This window comes from Rattus norvegicus, chromosome 2 (assembly GCF_036323735.1).
Source record: "Rattus norvegicus strain BN/NHsdMcwi chromosome 2, GRCr8, whole genome shotgun sequence".
Lineage (NCBI taxonomy): Eukaryota > Metazoa > Chordata > Mammalia > Rodentia > Muridae > Rattus > Rattus norvegicus.
This window is the reverse complement of record NC_086020.1, coordinates 184,768,837-184,788,947: the sequence shown is the minus strand read 5'-3', so window position 1 is coordinate 184,788,947 and position 20,111 is coordinate 184,768,837. Positions and strand designations below refer to the sequence as shown.

Genomic DNA, 20,111 nt, shown 5'->3' with positions numbered 1-20,111 from the left:
GACGTTGTGAGCCATCATATGCATGCTGGGAATTGAACTCAGGGCCTCTGGAAGAGCAGCCAGTGCTTCTACCCACCCTGTTTTATGTGACTTTTAAAGTGGCCATATGAAGAAATGGTTTCACTGTGGCATTTGTATACATGCATGTGTTAGTCAGGGTTCTCTAAGGAACAGAACTGATAGAGTGAATTCATCTATATACATAAAAGGGAGAGGCTTACAGGCTGTGTGGCCCTCTCCTGACAGAAAGGCTAAGAATTCAGTGGTTGTTCAGTCCACAAGACTGGGTGTCCCAGCGGCCCCTCTCGAGTGCTAGAGTCCTGGAGGGCTCCTTGGGAATCATAAAGAAGCAGGTTCTAACAGCAGCAAAGGAATGTCTCAGGGACAAGATAAATGATCTCAGCAGCGAGTGGGGGCAGCAGGCAAGAGCAAAGCGTCCTTCTCCCAGGCCCTCTGACGTGGGCCACCAGAAGGTGTAGCCCAGTTTTAGGGTGGGTCATCCCACCTCCGATCAAGAAAACCCCGCACAGGTGTGCCCAGAGGCTCGGGTTTTAGTTGATTTCAGATGTAGTCAGGTTGACTACCAAGATTAGCCACTCGCATGGAGTGTATATTTTCTTATTCCTGTTATCCTCCAGTCCCCTCTCCTCGGTTGCCTCTTAGAATGTATACACCTGAAAGACATTTCCAAATTTCCGAGGAAAGCATGGTTTCAACACTTGGCAGTAGGGCTTCTCTTCTGTTTGAGGTTGTGTTCAAGGTCCTTGGAAGGAGAGTCTCCTGCTATAAGGTTGTTTATGGTCTGGGGAGATGACATTCTTCCCTCCCACAACTTTACCTGAACATGCCTTTTGTTTGTTTTGTTTTTGAGACAGGGTTTCTCTACCCTCGTCCTCTACTTCTGCCTCATGAATGCTGGCCTTAAATGCTACCACCACCACCACCACCACCGCCACCACCACCACCACCACCACCACCACTGACTGAGCAAAATAGCTTGCAAACTCCAGAAAGGTGAGAAGCAAGCCTGTCCCTCGGCAGTGATAGGAAAAGAACGGAGTGAACGGCATGAAGTTGAATAGGCCCCATCACAGTTCAGTACATCAGCAACTGTAAAGGCACGACCTCTGCGTGACAGAGGTAGATAGATGTACATTACAGGAGAAAGGGCTCCAAGTTTGGTGGGGCAATGGGGGCTCTGACATGGAATTGGCAAGAAAGGCTTTCCAGGCAGACTTGGGAGCAGGGAAACAAAGTACCAGTTCTTCCATTCTGCTGTTTAACACCTGCTTTCCTCCTGCCACCTTTTATTGTTTGTGTGAGTCAGGGTTTGTCGGGGTAGTCCTGGCCATTGTGGAACTCGCCCTGTAGACCAGGCTGGCCTCGAACTCAAAAATCAGCTTTCCTCTGCCACCTGAGTACTGGAATTAAACGTGTGGACTACCACAACTGACCTGTAACTTTTTTTTTTTTTGAGATTGGGTCTCTCTCATGTAACCTAGGCTGGTCTCAAACTTGCTATGCTGGCAAAGTTGACCTCAAAGTCCTGCTCTTCCCATCTCAGCCCCCTGAGTATTAGGATTACAAGTGTATACCACCACAAATTATAAACCTTCCTGCTAGCAACTGCAGATTTGTTGAGGGCAGTAGTTAGCCTCAGTATTTGATCATAGGGCATTTAGGCCAACCATACAAACGACATTCCATAATTTTCAAGCCTCCCTTGGGATCAGCCCATGTACTGGTAGACTATATGTAACAGGATAGTGGGAGGTTTTTGAGTGGGGCTGGCACAGCAGATGTGGCTGGTGTTACACTTGCTTTTCTTTCTGACTTGGACCCAAATGTCCAATGCTTGGAGTCAAGCAGGCATCCTAAGAACATATGAAATAACAAGGACCAGGATAAAAGCTAGACTTCTGAAGTAGCAGAGAGGAAGAGGTCAGAGGATCCCAGGCCTTGGTGGCATCTTGGTAGGGAAGGGAGCAGAGGGAAGAGGTAGCAGACAGAAGACAAACCACAAAAAGCCCTGGTTAGTAGGCAAAGGCTAGATTTTTACATTTGAGACGGAGAGCTAGCAAACATTTGAAATGATACACAGCCTTTGCAGACTGTCATCTATGAGATAGAAAGTAAAGGGGACGAAGACTAGAAAGGACCTGTGGGGAGACACAGGCCACCACTGTGTCTCACTGTCCTCTCGTGGCCACAGTGTATAGTATACTCGGCCTGTAGCATACCCACTGAGAAGGCTTAGTTGTGTTGCTAGAATGTCTGTTTACAATGGCTTCCATGAAAGGGGGTTGTTTTACTCAGTAATTCTGGCAGCAGCAGGATTCAGTGTTTTGGGGACGATGACAACAGGTCCAGTTTGGCCTTCCCTGGTGTTTCACTACACCAGCCTCAGCTGCTCACCTGTGGTTACAAGAAGGCTCTGTGCTATTAGTGTGTGCCTACATTTCTGTCCACAGGGCCATGTGACCCACCAGGAATGTAGCAGAGACCAGGTCAGGGGGCGAAGGCAGTGGGGAGCAGCTGTGGGGTTTGCATCTCCCAAAGCCCTCCACGTTCTCTGACTCACTGTCCTGGTAAGAGCTGGAGGGTCTGGGAGAGGAGCTCGGGCAGCCATCTTTTTCTCTTTGGTGCTGTGGATCAAACCCATGGCCTTGAGCACACTAGGCAGTTATTTTGCCACTGAGCCATATCCCCAATCCAAGGGGAATCTTAAGAACCCTTATCGAACATGCTCTCTTTAAAAAATGGTTTTAAGTTATGTATAGGTGTGTGTGTGTGTGTGTGTGTGTGTGTGTGTGTGTGTGTGTGTGTGTGCAGGCAGCTACTTGAAGAGGCCAGAGGTGTTACATCCCCTGGACTCACAAGCAGCTCTGAGTCACCTGACATGGGTACTGAGAACTGAACTTGGGTCCTCCAGAAGAGCAACAAATGCGTTTAGTCACTGAGCCATCTTTCTAGCCCCACCTAAGGACTCATTAGTGTCTCACAAACTTAAGCCCAGATGGCTCCTCTGGGAACTTCCCCCCTCTACCTTATAGACCTCTACTTTCCCCTTACTCTGTAGCTGCCATCCTCATCTTTTTCTGATCCTCAAACAGGCCCATGCACCTGCTTGGGGAGCTCGGGGCTCTGCCCCCTTTTCTCCCACGTCTGGTGATCCAGGATGCCCTGGTGGTGAGGGGAGAGCAGCTTCAGCCCACAAGGCTCGCTTTTCTCACACGGCTGTCTGGAGGGGGCAGGTTCAGGATCAGCATCGTTGGCATTTCCTGGGACTTCAGAGGCAGAAGGGAAGGACCGTGACGGGACTGTCAGTACTGATCTTTCTCCCCCGGGAAGCTACATGAGCCCAACTGGGTTTCTGCCCTGGCTGGATCTCACAGACATCTCTGTGGTCAGAACTCTGCAGATGTGCGAGAAGATTAGAATTTGAGTCTCTAGGCAGCAACAGTGCTGTAGATTGCTGCTGACCAGTCTTGGAGGGGTTTTTCTTTGAGACCCAACTAAAGTAGTCTCCCTCAGATAATTTAAATAATTAAAGATCCTTATCCCCTGGGAATAAAAGCATGAGAATTGGGAGCTCAAGATCCTCTCCAAACACATGCTGAGTTTGAGGCCGACTTGGACTGTATGAGATCAGTCTTGATCCAAACAGGGATGCTGGAGAGAGATGGCTCAGTGCTCGAGAGGTCTTGATCTTCAGAGGATTCAAGTTCTGTTTCCAGCACCCACAAAGTGGTTCATAAGCCCCTGTAACTCGAGTTCCGTGGAATCTGCTGCCCCCTCCTGGCCTCTTTAGGCACTGTATACATGGTGTCTTCAGGTTTCAGTTGCTGTAGACTCTAGAACCCCAGAAACTTATAAAGGAGAACATTTAACTGGGGCTGGCTTACAGCTCAGAGGTTCAGCCCATTATCATCATGGTGGGAAGCATGGTGATACAAATGCAGACGTGCTCCTGGAGAGGTAGTTGAGAGTTCTACATCTAGATCCGAAGGCAGCAGGAAGAGGGAGCAACACCTCAGTGACACGCTTCCTTCAATAAAGTCACACCTACTCCAACAAGGCCACACCTCCTAATAATGTCACTCTCTATGGGCCTAGTGGAGTGTACCACACATGGGTCAACATACATACATACATATACATACATACATATACATACATACAGGCAAACACTTATATAAATGTTCAAAACCAAAGGTGTCTCAGTACTTTTCACCATACTGTCTTCTGCATTTCCTTCATGGTACTTCTCACAGCTGTTCCTCTCCCACTGTCTGTGGCATAAACCTGGGATTTGCAGTGATGGCTGCCCTTACTGAGCCTGCTTAGTACTCCATGGTCGGACCCTCAGCAGTGTCTGATACCTGGCATGGCTCCAACTCGCTTTACAGATGGATGGCTAGGTGGGCAGTTGTAAGCCTTAATCTATGCAGTGGCACAAACACAGATGAAGCCCAGGCAGTTAGGAGAGGAAGAGGCCAACTGTGATTTGAATGGAGGTTAGATGTAAGGGAAAGTGAAGATTCTAGAGACTTCCAAGGTTTCTTGAAGGGAGGAATGACTGGGTTGTTCCTAAGTACCGAAGGGAAGCCATGTGGCGTCAGAATGGAGGGCTGAACTTAGTTCAGGTTTGTGTGGATTTGCAGTTGGGTAATGGGAGGGGTTAACATGAAGGGTTAGACAAGGTGTATGGAGAAGGCTACACATGGCCTATGTAGGTGGCTTTCTGGAGCCATCTACTCCTCTTTTGACCCTTAAGCCGAAAACTTTAAGATTAAATCTTGTTAGAAAACCCAACTAGGGGCTGGAGAGATGGCTCAGCGGTTAAGAGCACTGACTGCTCTTCCAGAGGTCCTGAGTTCAATTCCCAGCATCACGTGGTTGCTCACAGCCATCTGTAATGGGATCTGATGCCCTCTTCTGGTGTGTCTGAAAAAAAGCTCATATAAATAAAATAAACCTTAAAAAAAACAAAACAAATAACAAAATACTCTGGCTTGGGGAGGAAAGGGGCTATTTGGCTTCCACATCCCAATCACACAGCTCAAGGCAGAGACTTTGAAACAGAGGCCATGGAGGAATGCTATTTACTGGCTCGATGCTCACGGGCTCACTCAGCCTGCTTTCTTCAATCCAGGACCACCCCAGAGGTAGCACCATCCACAGGGAGCTGGGCCCTCCGACACCAATCATCAGTCTAGAAAACGCACCACAGAGGTGCCTACAGGCTCTCTGAGGTTCCTCTTCCCAGATGGCTTAGCGTCAAGCTGATGTAAAACTGACTAGGACAAGGAGTCACCGCAAAGAACACTTAGCATTGAGAACAGACGCTTGGAATGGGAGACGAGGAAGCTTCCTGATAATTTCCACTAATCTATTTTACTTTTAGGCTTACAAAGTTAGGGCTTCTGGAATTACTGTTCAGATGGTATCTGATATTTAGGAAGAAGGCGACAGCTGCTAAGTGGATCCAGTTGGCCCAGCTTTGCCATCTAGTGACCTAAAGAAACTTCCGGGCCAAGGGTCTCACCCACCAAAATGGCTGTAGTTCTTACTCAGACTTGCAGTAAGAATCATTTATTGCGAGGTTGATTTTCCCCTTTTCTTTATTATTCATCTCTGTGATCAGTCATTTACCAAGAGCCAGGACTGATCACACTTGTGATGCAAAGTCTTGAGTACTCTCTTCCCTCGAGCACACGCGGCCTGAGGGGGCGTGGTTTGATTGAGTTCTCAGGGTGGAACCAGGGCAGCAGCTAGAAACCAGGTCACCCAGTCTTGATGCTCTGGTTTCTACTGCCCTCTTGTGAGCATCGCTATAAAATCAGGAGAAGTCCGTTCTAGAACAAAGTCCGGAGATTTAGCAGGGGAGGTATCAGGAGTGGGAAATAACACGTATTTTCAGATTTCTTTCTTTCCTCCTTTTTAAATTTTTTTCTAAACAATGTTTCTCTGTATAGCCGAGAATGTTCTGAAATTCATTATGTAGACCAGGCTGGCCTTGAACTCAGAGATCTGCTTGCCCCTGCCTCCCAAGTGCTGGGATTAAAGGCGTGTGCCACCAGGCCCAGCTTCAGATATTTTTCTTTTCTTTTCTCTTAATTATCCGTTTTTGTGTCAGGTCCTCTGAAACTGGCGTTACAGATGGCTCTGAGCCATCATGTGGTTGCTGGGAACTGAATCCAGAAGATCTGCAAGACCAACAGGTGTTTTTAAATTCCTGAGCCAGCTCTCCAGTTCCCTATTTTCAGATTTCTGAAGTAGAAAGCTTCTTGGATAATTTCAAAATTCAGGACTTTACTTTTTGGCAGTGCTGCCTCACCCAGCACCCAGATGCTTTCTCCTCCTCCCCTTAGAAAAAGAAAAAACAAGATTTATCCTAATTTTTCGTATATGAGTGCTCTGCACAGGTTATGAAATATAATGTAGCAAAAGGTACTTTTGGCGGGCCAAGCTAAGGTGCACCCTGGGAGAAATTATGCCATGCAACAGATCTGGTGTAAAAGGGGTTTACTGGGGAAGGGAAGAGGAGTGAGGACCTGGGGAAGGGGTTTGAGTGGACATGTAGACAAGCAGACGGGAGAAGAGCCATGGGGACAGAGAAAAAGTCGGGGAGAGGGAGAGAGGCCGGGTGAGAGCTGAGAACAGGAAGAAGAAGAGAATGCCGGGAACAGAGAGACAGAACAGAGACAGAGATCTTGGAGTACTGGGGCCCTTTTATGGCCACACACACCTGGTGCACCTGGTGCACCTGGTCACAGCAGGTGTTGAAGCAGCTGTAGATCCCTGAAGGGAAGCCGGTGGGATCAGCTGTATGCTAACAGCATGCCTGTGTATGTCTGCCATGTGTGTGCCTGATACCTTCGGAGGCCAGAAGAGGGCACCCATCTCCTGGAAGTCTGTAACTCCTTGGAAGGTAGACAGCTCTGAGCAGTCATGTTGGTCCTGGGAACTGAGCCTGGGTTCCCAGCAACTGCAAGTGCTCTTAACCATCTCTCCAGCCTCAAGGCTTGCTTCTTAAACACAGCTGAGGGGTTGATTTCTCCCCTTCATTTACTATTCATTTCTGTGATCATTTACCAACTACCAGGACCCATATTTGTGATGCAAAGTCTTGGCCCACACTTCCCTCAAGGAATTCAATCTAGTGAATGAAGACAAAGTCCAGTTTCAAAACAAAACAACATTCACAGTGCACTCTTTTGTTTTTCTTAGTATAGAATAGAGTTTATTCAGGGGATGGGGAGGGTAGTAGGGGCGGAGAAAGGCTGCAGCGCACTCTTGACCACACATCAGAAAAGGCTTCAGGGCAAACCATTTTGTGGTTTTTCTCTTCAGCTGGCAACTCTGAACAGGAAGTCAAAATACGAGACCATATTAAGCTAATCAGGGCAAGAAAATGTCTTATGGAGGAATTCCTCTTCTTTTAAAGGTTCTGCAGTAGAGGCTGAGGTATCCTTTCAGAACCTACCTTATGGACTTGCCCAGGAGCCAACTCCACATGAGCTGAACCTTTGGCGCCTGGTTGTTCCGGTTGGGCCCTTTCCAGGACAGCTCAACTGCCACATGGGGACTCACAACCACCTGTAATTCCAGTTCCACAGAATCCTATGCCCTCTTTTGGCCTAAATAGGCATGCATGTGGTGCACAGCATACATGCAGGCAAAACACCCCAAAACAATCGGATACACACACACACACACACCCTGAGTGCTGGGCAGATTTTAAAGCAGGACCACTGGTAGATTCACCAGCAGCCAGGGTCCCATAGCAAGGGAAACAGAACTGTTGAATGTCAACCACTTTACTTTGATTGTTACAACATTCACTAGGACTGGGGGGCGGGGTGCCTGGGAAAGGGGATGGTAGTGGAGAGAAATAAATCAGGTTTGAGAAATGTATCAGGTTTCATAAAGGATGTGGCTGGAGGTAATCAATACACCAGAGAAAGACAATAAAAACTAAGGATGCTTGATCACCGACTAAAAGCTAAGTGTACAAGGTCCTCACGTTGTAAAGGCAAATCTGCAAGGCAGGGAGGTCTGTATACGGAGCTCTGTCCCTCACCTTACGAAGGGATCCAGAGCTCCAGCATCTACAGGGCACAAAACACTGCATGTAAAGCCCTGAACTTGATGATGCTTTGGATCAAATTTCCTCTCATCCTTCATGCCTGCAAAGGTGCCTACTTGTTAATGGTACCTACCACTGCTTCTCGGCAAGATAGCCCTCCTTCCCTTCTTTTCTCCCTCCCCCTTTTTGTGTGGTTATATACATGTATGTGGATGCATGTGCACATGTGTACATATGTACCTGAGGCCAGAGGGCAACATCAGTTGTCTTCCCCAATCACTTATATGCCTGGCTTTTTACCTGGGAGCTGGGATTCTAACTCTGTTCCTTATGTTTGCATGGCGAACACTTTACAGACTAAACTGCCTCCCCACACCCTCGCACGCTCCCTTTAAAACTGACCACCTCCACTCATGACTTCCAAGCAAGAATTAGGGGTCATTGAAACCCAGTCAACCAAAATGGGTGGTGGTGTAGCCTTTAACCTGAGCACCCAGGAAGTGAATGAAGGCAGGATCAGAACAAAGTTCAAGGTCACCCTGGACTACACAGTGAGTTGATGGCTGCCCTAGGGTGTGAGAGGCCTGTCTCAAAGGCAGACCCAGGGTCTGTGAGAAGATCCAGTGGGTATAGGTACCAAGCCCGAGCATCACATGGGGAGAACTGACTTCTGAAAGTTGTTCTTGACATTTGCAGAAGTGGCACTTTGAGTTCTCTCTCTCTCTCTCTCTCTAAACAAATGTAATTTAAAAACTTAAAAATCAGGGCTGGAGAGATGGCTCAGTGGCTAAGAGCATTGACTGCTCTAACAGAGGTCCTGAGTTCAAATCCCAGCAACCACATGGTGGCTCACAACCATCTGCAACAGGGATCTGGTGCCCTCTTCTGGTGTGTCTGAAGATGGCAACAGTGTACTCACATAAATAAATAAATATAAATAAATAAATAAATAAATAAATAAATAAATAAATCTATTAAAAAAAATTTAAAAATCAAACTCAGAACAAAACCCAGCTAAGAGCCTCCTCAGAGAAAAAGGATCTCCCTGGTTGGGTATGGTAGTGCGTGCTTTTAATTCCAGCACTCAGGAGGCAGGCGGAGGCAGAGGCACACACACACACACACCATAAATACACCACACAAACGAGAGAGAGAGAGAGAGAGAGAGAGAGAGAGAGAGAGAGAGAGAGAGAGAGAGTGAGTCTGCCTTACCCTAGAGATACTAGAGTGCTGAGCCGGACTGTACAGACTGGGGATGGATGGGAAGGACAGTTGGGTCTAGATGCTAGGACACAGGAGTGAGGAAAGCAAGTAGCATTCTTCCATGGTTTCTGCTCCATACTCCCTGACATCCCTCAGTGATGGACTGTGACCTGAAGCGTGAGCCATGTAATCCCTTCCCTCCCCGATGCTGCTTGCTCAGCAACAGGAAGGAAACTAGAACAGCATGTGAGGGAATGGAATGTGAAGTCAGAAAGCCACCAAATGATTATGTTCCAATAGAGAACCTCAAAGACATCCTTACCGCTGTGATTATCTCTTCATTTAGTTTTCTGATCCCTTTGACCAACATGCTATAGTTAAGTGTGTGTGTGTGTGTGTGTGTGTGTGTGTGTGTGTGTGTGTGAGCCACAGGTCAATATGGTTCTTTTACTCTTTTTCTCTTCGCTGTATTTTTTTGAGACAGTCTCTGACTGATTCTAGGACTCACTATGTCGGCTAGACTGGCTAGTGAGCAATCCCTGGTAAGATACAGGTTTGTGCTTAGTTTTCCTATACAACCCAGACCACCTGCCTAGGGAATGTTGCTGCCCATAGTGGGCCAGGCTCTCCTGCACCCATTAACAATCGAGACAATCCTCCACAGGCCAATCTAACCTAGACAATCCCTCAAGTGAAAAAGAATCTCTTTTCAGACGGCTAAGCTGTGTTAAATTGACAATGCTAACTGATAGATAAACCTACTTTTATTTCTTGTTTTGAGATAGAATCTCAGTATGTAGGCCAAGCTATCATTTAATTTCCAGCCCTCTAGTCCTACTACTGAGTGCTAGGCATCCATGACACCTAGCCCACTTCTTTTGAGCCATGTCTCTTATACCATATTCTACCACAGAAGTCCTGGCATTTTTACACCATTTAATGTGAGCCCCGGCTTTCTCCTGGTTTCTTAGAGCTATCCTAGAGAGACACCAAGTGTGATCCTTATCAGTGTATTGTCTTATATCATGGAAGATACAGTACATGTTCAGTACAGATAAACCTATATAAGCCAAGCTATGTATTCTATGGAGGGGACACACAGTGAATAAGGCTCAAAGTAGAGAACTGAAGGGACATATCTGTTAAAAGATAGGCGGCGGCAGCAGGGTGTACCCCAGATCACCATTTGTACAGACTCAGTTTAGAGCTTGCTGCCTCCGAATCCAAGTTTCCTTTTTTAGAAAATTTCTAGTGTTTCCCCTCACCCTTCCCCAAATGTGTGATCTATCCTTGGTAGGATTTGTTGGTTTGGAAACTGTGTAGGAACTGGTTCTTGTACCTGGAGAGGCTGCAAAGAGCCTCTTCTGCCTCCTGCCAGCCAGAGACCCTGGGAAGATTGTAATTTAGCGAGTCTGAAGGCTTGCGTTCAGGAAGCCAATGGTGTAAATCTGAAGGGAAAGGCTTGACGCCTCAGCTCAAGCAGGTGGGAAGCAAAATGGAGACCATATCTCTTCCCTCCATATGGGGAGAAGTGATTTACTCTACTGAGTCTGCTCCTCTGTTTCTGCTCTGTTACATCACGTACTTGGACATTGTGATGAGATCACTTGAAAACCTGTTTTTAACTTTTGGGCAATTGTATAGATGGATACATGAACTGCGAGCCTAGCTAATGCCCTGCCATCTCGTTCCATCCCACTACTGTTGACCCCTTCTTCTTTCCCAACCAATCACGCAACTACTTTGGTTTTTTTTTTTTTTTTTTAAAGGGAAAATGGAGCCAGACATGGTGGCACACTCCTTCAATCCCAGCACTCAGGAGGCAGAGGCAGGTGGATCTCCTGAGTTCCAGGCCAGCCTGGTTTACAGAGTTGAGTTCCAGGACAGCCAGGACGACATACAGAGACACATACAAAAAAGACCATGAAAGTGTTTTAAGGAAGTATTTTATGTGCATGACTACTTTGATTACATATGTGTATGTGTACCATATACATGTCTTGTGACTAGAGGTCAGAAAAGGGAACCTGCTCACCTGGAGCTTAAGTTATAGATGGTCCCAAGCAGCCTTGCAGTTGCTGGGAACTGAAGCTGTGTCTTCTGCAGGAGCAACAAATGCTCTAAGCACAGAGACCCATTTCCTTTTTAAATGTTCTTGTTTTTACACATATTTGCCTGCACGTGTCTCATGTGCATTCTGTCTGAAAGGACAAAGAGTGTCACTCTTCTGCAAGAGCAGTATTCTTAACTGCTGAGCCATCTCTCCAAACCCTTGTTTTCCTGAAACATGATCCCACGTCTAGCTTGGGCTAGCTTACAACTGCTATGTAGACCAGGCTGGCCCCAAACTCGGAGAGAGATCACCTGCCTCTGCCTCCTGAGTGTGGGAGTTAAACCATCATGCTCGACTGTCTTTTCCGTGTATAGGTTTTGTGCAAGTAACTAATTGCTATTCATGGCAATGGCTGTTACGTCCAGGAAGTATTGTTTCTAGCTCTCTGCCTGCTCCCCCATCTCCAATCTTCTGGTTGTTCTGCTTCCTATTCCTTGGTGTTCCCTAGTCTTAGAGGCAGCGCCAGAAATGCCCTGTGTAGGGCGGAGCACTCATTTTACACTTATGTTTATGCCCTTACTCTAGTGCTCCTTTCAGCTCTGGCGGAGTTTTCATTGTGGGCAATGGTTAATAGAGACTAGTAACTGGTCAAGCTAAAAATGAGTGCTTTTTAAAAAATGTGTATGGATACTTTGCCTACATGTACATCTTCGCACCATGTGTGTTCCCAGGGCTGGCAGAGATCAGAAGAGAGCATCAGGTGCCCTGGAACTGGAGTCGCACATGGCTGTGAGCTGCCATCAGAGTGCTGGGAACTGAACCCAGGTCCACCGGAAGGGCAGCCAGTGCTCTCCACCATGGAGCCACCTCTCCAGCCCTGATGATGGTTTTGTGTATAAGTCAGAGAGTGTGTTGATGTCTCCATATATGTCTCAGGGAATGGCCTTGAACTCATAATTCTCTTACTGCTCAAATACAAGCCACTACACCCCACCCTTTGGCCTTTTAAGATTGGGTGGCGGTCTTGCTAGAGTTGTTAAAGGTAGCTATTTATTAACCATGTAGCAAATAAACACTTCTTAGTTATGGGTTAACGATTTCATCTCTTTAAGGAAGTGTTTAATTGGATGTCAGACAAGAGGAAATTTTTGTTCAGGGATAGATCTTGTCATTTCTTTAAGGAGTGTTGGACTTGATTTTTGACATACTTCACATGAATTTGATGAAAGGTACATTCAAGCTTTGCTGGATGGGTCCAGAATAACTTAGTGTCCATTAATGAGTCTTATAAATTGTGCATTGTGTATGTATTACACAATGGGTGGGTGCCACAGAAAGAGGGCACTCAGGGACATAACCCCTGGATGGAGCTAGTTAATGTGGGTGCTGGGATCCAAACTCAGATCTTTAGGACAGTAGTTCTCAACCTTCCTGATATTGCAACCCTTTAACACAGTTCCTCATGTTGTCGTGACCCCCAACCATAACATTTCACTGCTACTTCTTAACTAACTTTGCTACTACTGTTATAAATCACAATGTAAATATCTGATATGCAGGCTATGTGAAATATGACACTCATGTTGAGAACTGCTGCTCTAAAGGACCAGAACTGACAGAACAAATGGATTTGTAAGGTAATCACTAGAGGCCTGTGGTCCAACAACGTGTCCCTGAATGCGGGGAGTAAAGGGGTGCATACCATCCTCAGCCTCCCACACCGATTTGAAGGACCTCTAGCTATCATTAGTCTGAAAATCAGGGTTTTTCTATGGAATGTCAGGAGCTAGTTAAGAAATAACACAGAAGTTCTTTTTCTTTTAAGCTTCTTTAATCCCAGCTTCACTTTCTCTGTCAATCCTCCTTAGGCCTTAAACAGATCTTACTGGAATCCCCTGTATCACTCACATGGAGAGAGAGAAAGTGCTAAGAGCACTAATTGGTTATATTCAGAGTGGTCTGCTCATGGCAACTGTGGGACACAGAGAACAGCTACACTGTCCTCCTTTGTATCAGACCTCCACGGCTCAAGACTATGGACACGCTGCCCACAGTCGACTCAAGTCTTTAAGCAGCTCTTTAACTCTGCACAAGACACTTGCTGGCTGAGAATAAAGCAATTGTCAGAGCAGTGGCTGGGCCCTGCCCCTGTCCACGCACTCTCAGCAGCAGGAAGACTGTTTCGTCACTGATGTTTAGCTTATTAAATCTACCGTCTGCAGGGTGCGGCAGCACAGCCGGCTCCGATGACCACTGAAGGAGGTGATGATAGACACAGAGAACCCAACACGAGTGTGCAGCTCAGTGTGCTGAGTCCACATGTTCTCTGTGATCCACGTGTGTGCAGAGATGGGACAGCTCCAAGCGCTGGCCCACGCTGCTCCAAAGCTCCCCTGACTGCTTTGTGGCCTTGGAGACGGAGGACATTCAGACTGCCTCGGGGCTGGTGATCTTGGCAGCTTGCTGGGCTAACCAGTGCTTGTATCTTTTGGTCTTGGGCTTCCGAAAGAGCACCACAGACATGGGAACTCTCACAGTGTCGAGTCCATTTACCTGAACAGACATTAAAAACAGGAATAGCCAGAGATCAGTAGGCAGAAAACACATCACCCTTGCCAGCTCTCCATGTGGTTCTCCTCCCAATCCAAAGAGAATTCTGGAAATACGCACTGTCACATCACACCAGTACTCGCCCCACCGAGTGATAGGGTCCTCTGGCAGCCTCAGAGCATGTGGGGCAACCACAACACCAAGCTGAAAACAGAACAACCAACCAGTTAACCCTTCGATCACAGCCTCTATGTAACTTAGATAACTCTAGGCATATGATGGTCTAGAATTTCCTAAGAGGACTGAATACACCGGGGGACCGATTCTGCCTGATTTCAGATGCCCACAGATGACCGCAAAGAGGCTTAGTCTTAATTTCTCAGCAAGAGTGGTGAATTTTCAAACAGGTCTTGAGACCAACACTACTTCACCACAAAAGTAATGACTCCCCAATAAGCCACATACTCCTCGGTACTTCCTAGCTAGAGATAAACTGAACTGACCCATCCCATTAGTCCTTAAATTCTGCAACTACTTTTAGTTCTGAGCCACATTCCTCCCCTTTCCCTGCAAACTAACAGAGTAACTGCCAAGTCCAGCTAGAAAACCATTTTACAGGAAAAAGTTTAATCCTGGGTCTCTACCGAGGGTCTCCCCAAAGGTCCTACCCAAGGGGAATGGGACACTCACATTCTTGAAGAAATGGCGGGCTACTATTTCAGGGTTCAGTTCCCATTTGACATTGTTCTTCATGCCCACTTCTAGGCGACAGCTTCTCAGAAACTTCACTGTCTGTGAGTCAACAGGAGTTGGAGTCAGAGGAGAGGAGGCACCTTAGGAGTCACAGGGTCTGAGGTTCAGGAAAGGTCTAACATCCGCCCTGCAGCTACATAGGTGACCGTCACCCAACCCTGACGGGGAACCCAGAGCAGTTGTTTTCCTCAGCTGATATGGAAGAAGGCTGTGTTTAGGACTTCATAGGGATTTTTATCTTGTTGTTTCTAGAAGAAGGAAGAGAAATAGTCTGCACTAAACTCAGGATTAGGGCTGGCAAGACGGTGCAGTAGGCAAAGGTGTTTGCTGCCAAGAGCAATGCCCAGAGTTTGACCCCAGGATCCACAGAGGAAGGAGACCGGCTCATGCAAGCTGTGCTCTGGACTGCACATGTGCTCTGCCCTCAGTACATAAATGTAATAAACTTCCTGGTGCATCTCGGGAGGAAGTGAGCATTAGTACTTTGAACTTCACAGTTCTGGCATTTCAACTCTACTTGACCTTCAGTACTTTTCCCTGCTTATAAAATGAAACATAAATTACCTGAAGGTTTAAGATATTTTTACATCTTAGTGTCTAACCCTCTTTCCAGATGTATATTTTTTCTTTTTTGGTTTTTCAAATCAGGGCTTCTCTGTGTAGCCCTGGCTGTCCTGGAACTCACTCTGTAGACTGGGCTGGCCTTGAACTCAGAGATCCAATTGCCTTTGCCTCCCAAGTGCTGAGATTCACGGGGCCCAGCTAAATATTTTCTAGTATTACACTAGGTAGACTGGAGTATCTTCATTGTTAAAATATTCTCTAGAGCTGTTGGCAGACGTGTGCCTAACATACATGAGGCCTAGTTTCATACCCCACATCCATAACTTAACTTTGTAGTACACATCTGCAATCCCACCAGCTGAAGGGAAGGTTAGGGCTGGCCATGGCTATATACTGAGTTCAAGGCCAGCTAGGCCATATAAAATCCTCCAACTCAAACAAACATACCTTAAATACTCACTTATGCTTCGTAGATTGCCCAAACCTACTAATTTCGAAAGGCCTTACTTACTATCATAGGAAAAAAATGTACCCCTCCACCCCCCAGCACCTCCAAACCCTCTTTCCAGCTGTACAACGAGTGACTCCTGCTCTACTGCCTTTAGTTTGCTGACTACCTTCTCCTGTGTGTCTACATTCCCTTCAACTTATTTGTAAATATTCTCCAAAGGCAGAACTCATCTTATATCTTCCCATAGATCTCAATTCTTGGACTGAGGACTCTCTCGAAATCTAGGGCACCTTTGGCAAACAAACAAAGAGATCCCAGGCTGAGATGTCACCAAGTATTTCAAATGGAAGAAATGAACAAATTTAAAAAATTGGCACATTTTCTTGAAGTAAAAAAACAGTCAGGCAGTGGTGGCCAATACCTTCAATCCCAGCACTTGGGAGGCAGAGGCAGGCAGATGTATAGAGCTAGTTCCAGTACACTGTACCCAACACAGCATTTCCGGAGGACCCCATACCAGCTGCACAGAGTAACAACCACAATACTACTTTTTTACATCCTTGTGTGCAACAATAAGCAGACTTGAAGGCTACCAGGGACTTTCAGGAGGGTGGTGACTTCCATGAGCGATCAATAAAAACTTCCAACTCACCGCCTCTCCTGCTTTTGTCTGTATCTTCTCCAGTTTTCCTTCTTGTCTCAGCTAAAAAGATAAAACCAAGTAGAAGCAATGAGCTATACTGAATAATTACAGCCCAACCGAGCTGGGAACTGGCTGGGCTTCTGGGTTCTTGTTTTAGTTCTTACTGCAGCTTTCAAGTAAATAACAGAAGGAAGGAATTCCTAGCAGGAACCTAAAATGTTATTTCTCCAAACCCTTTGGTCCTTTGAACTCACCAATTTCTCCTCTTCAAACAGCTTCCTATTTTCAGGGGATGCATACACAGCCAGTCCCTGAGGAAGGAGCTTGTTACGACCCACAGATTTCTTCACTGAGACCAGATCACCCCGCACTCCAATTTCTGTCAACGAGAACAGGAGTAGTAGATGAAAACCCTGGAGGCATCCCTATAGAAAAGATGATCATCGTGGTTGGTCCACTGGTAAAGACCTTGCCTTAGCATACTCAGGCCTTGGGGTACATCCACAGCACAGAACAGAGACTGTCTTACTTTCTCAGTTTTTATTCTTCCTTACAGACAACAACAATAAACCACCAATTTATTGGAGGGCAGGTTATAAAGTTCAGTCATTAAGTGCCAGCTGGAGAGAGGATCTGAGTTTGGATGTGGTCCATAAGGTTAGCACTGAGTGGAGGATACAGGTAGATTCTTGGAGCTTGGCTATGTCTTGTATCAAATAAGATGGACCTTTGGCCTTCACACCGAGACACACACACATACACATGCATTTATTAGGAACTACACTTGTCAAACGTCTAGTTTAAAAACCGGTGTAGACTGAGTTGTTCAAAGAATGCAATTGTGCTGCAAACTGTTAGGCTTCTCTTCACAGTTGACAATATTGCACACACGTTTTAATTTTCCGTGCTGGTATCTCAATCACAGTACTTTCCGTGACTTTTTTTCTCATCAGAACCACAAAGTAATTAAAACAAAGCAAGCAAACGAGAGGCAGGAAGAGGTTATGGTCGTACAGGAGCAGCCCAGGAGGGGTAAGGGGTTAGCATGTGTGTCCAAGCCTTACCGTCCACAGACTGCGTGAGGATGAGCTCAAGGTGGTCTTTGGGCCGGTGTTTCGTGTCCTCCACCAACTTATACACGCGGTGACGCCGGTGCAGGCGCGGCTTACGGCCCTCCCCGGCGAGCGGCACCTTCCACCAGCGCTCCACGATGACCGTGCTCTGGTGGTCAGGGAGGCTGGGGTGAGTGTCCGCAGAGAACATCCAGCAACCCGCGGGTCACCTGCATCCTAAGGAAAGTCCACCCTCCCCCTCCCACCTCAGCTCCGCGTGGCCCTTCCGGGTCTCAGTCTGGCACGAACAGCACTCCTGTCTCCACGGTGTAGGACTCCACGCCCCAGCCGGCCCTCACCTGATAATGAGAGAGACTGAAGTCACGGCCCGGGGTGCTTCTTTCAATTCGTGGCTGGAGTAATTCCCCGATGCCTCTTTGACGCAGCCAAGCAGCGCCTGCCCACAACAGAGAACTACATCGCGGAGCCATAGAGGCCGCCATGTCCACGAAGAGGACAGACGGAAGAAGGACCCCGCGCAGGCGCAGCTGGGCCTCTAGGCTGCCCGCGGCGCGCCTGACTGGTGATACAGGCTGCGCTGGAACCTGAGCCGCCACACCTTGCACAAGACGATAGGACAGCGCAGAAATTTACTATTTATTTTCGTCAATCCTCTCCACAGAGCTTTGCGTGGACTGACAACGGAAAACATACTATTTTTTTTCGTTGGCGTCGCTTTAAAAAAAGAGGCGGAGGGGGCTTGGTTGCGCTCACCTGTCATCTTCCAACAGGACAAGTTCTAGGCCAACCTGGTTTACATCCCAAGCTCTAGGTCATTTAGGACTATATAGCGAGACTAATAATAATAATTAACTAATGATGATGATAAAAACTAATAGCAATATAAGTGGTTTGGTTTACTAGTTACTGAGATCACTTCTGATTTTGTCATGCTATAATTTTTGAACACTAAACTGTGGATGTCACTCTCAATTTTCCCTAGAATCTATCTAAAAGTAGTCGAAGGATGGGATCCTCTAAAAACTGCAACTTTCCACGATATTGTTACTATTGTAGTTAAGCTTTAAGGAGTTGCAGGAGACAAACTATAGAAAAAAAGAAATTACTGCTAGGCCCAAACAGTTCCTTCTGTGTAGCCTTTGTGGTTAATAGATGATTATAAAGGAGCATGGAAAGATGGGCAACGTAAACTGACCTACACGCATTTCCTCGGTATTCTGGACAATAGTCTTCCACAGTCTTAGTTGTTTGCACTCAGCACTCAGTATGTGGAATTCCATTCTTGGTATCTACTCTCTTGATCTCCTCAGTTCATCATATGGCTAACCGCTACTTATATGCTAGTGATGTCCAAATTCTTATCATAGGCTCCCATAAACTCCACATTGGAATACCCAACTTCGTATTTATTACTGGTGATCTTATATGTCTAACAGACATTTTAAAGTTAATTTATGCTCCATTCTTAGCAAACTGTCCTACCTGCAGGTTTTCCTGTTACAGTTGATGAGAATTACATTTTGTTATTTTTTTCTTCAGTTCTTGGAAACGTTATTTTAAAATTTTCTGCTTATATTTTTGAGATTATGTAATTTTCTCCTTTTTCTCCTTCTAACCCCTCTCCTCTCAATTTCATGGCCTCTCTCCCCTTGTTATTTTTATTTGTGTGTTTATATGTTCTTAAGTATAGAAATGCATCCTTCTCAGTCCGTACATTGTTACTTGTATGCATGTTTTCAGGGCTGACCACTTGGTATTGGGTAACCAATTGGTGTGCTTTTCCCTGGGGAAGACGATTTCTCCTGTTCTCTGTATTCTTTTGTTGCCTGTAGCTTTTGTCTAGGGCAGAGGCCTTGTGGCATTCTCCTTCCTCATTAGCATGTATCTTATTGGCCTCCTTGTTCAGGTCTTGTTTAGGCATCCATGTTGGTGTGAATTCATGGATGTAGCTTCCCTGACATTTTTAGGAGACACAATTTCATAGCAAACATCCTGTTCCTCTGGCTCATAGAACTGTTTTGCCTCCTCCTCTACAACAATCCGAGACTTGAGGTGCGGCTTTGTTACAGTTGCATCAGGTGGGAGTGGGTCTCACAGCTCTACATTTCGATGGCTGGAGTTTTCTGTAATGAGGCCCACCTGTTACAAAGCTGTTCCCTTGATGAGTTGCAAGAACTACACTCATCTGTGGGTAGAAGGACACTATTTTAGAATGCAGTTATGGATTGTTCTAGTTTAGTTGGGTAGGGGATATAGGTTCTCCTCCAAGATCCATGGACTTACTAGGCCTGGTTGTCTTAGTTTCCAGGTAAGAGTTCCCTCTTGTTGAGAGGGCCTGCAATACAATTAGAGAGCTGTTAGTTGCTGTCAAAAATATGCATGCTATGCTGGTTACTGTTGTGGTTCATAGGCATCATAGCTAGGTAGGACTATCGGTTGCTCTTCCTTTGCAAACTTGCATGGTACCTTCTGGTATCATGAAAACTAGTCCTCAAGGAGGAGGCCTTCAGCTGAGAACCATCTCTGATCCTCTGAGTTCTGAACACAGTTTTTAAGCTTCTTTATCTCGTAGGGAATCAGGAAACCCTATGTTCTTAATTAAGAGATTGGCATATCTATATCTATATCTATATCTATATAGATATATATATATCTATGCCACATTTAGAACACAAGTGAGGTCAAGGAAAAGGTGAGAAAAAGGGAAAATTGAAAAAGAGAAAGAAATA

At 46.3% G+C, this 20,111-nt stretch overlaps 1 protein-coding gene and 1 long non-coding RNA gene across 4 annotated transcripts; both read right to left on the bottom strand.

Moving 5' to 3' along the window:
- Window positions 1–7,218: 7,218 nt before the first annotated feature.
- On the bottom strand, window positions 7,219–10,608 carry LOC102556390 (uncharacterized). The gene is made up of 3 exons (XR_351834.5): window positions 9,305–10,608; window positions 7,490–7,602; window positions 7,219–7,365 (listed from the first exon to the last, which is right to left on the bottom strand). It is a non-coding gene; the product is annotated as an uncharacterized LOC102556390 (long non-coding RNA).
- Window positions 10,609–13,160: 2,552 nt separating this feature from the next.
- mrpl9 (mitochondrial ribosomal protein L9) lies at window positions 13,161–20,111 on the bottom strand. Of its 3 annotated transcripts, NM_001007696.1 has the most exons (7): window positions 17,721–17,881; window positions 17,374–17,530; window positions 16,564–16,688; window positions 16,319–16,369; window positions 14,589–14,690; window positions 14,019–14,102; window positions 13,161–13,901 (listed from the first exon to the last, which is right to left on the bottom strand). In NM_001007696.1, the coding sequence occupies exons 1-7, from the start codon at window positions 17,862–17,864 to the stop codon at window positions 13,776–13,778; spliced, it is 789 nt and encodes a 262-aa protein (NP_001007697.1). In that variant the 5' UTR covers window positions 17,865–17,881; the 3' UTR covers window positions 13,161–13,775. The 3 variants fall into 3 exon arrangements, with proteins under 3 accessions (NP_001007697.1, XP_063137939.1, XP_038958270.1); XM_063281869.1 differs by having other exon boundaries at window positions 13,161–14,102; window positions 17,721–20,111; XM_039102342.2 differs by lacking the exons at window positions 13,161–13,901; window positions 14,019–14,102 and having other exon boundaries at window positions 14,641–14,899; window positions 17,721–20,111.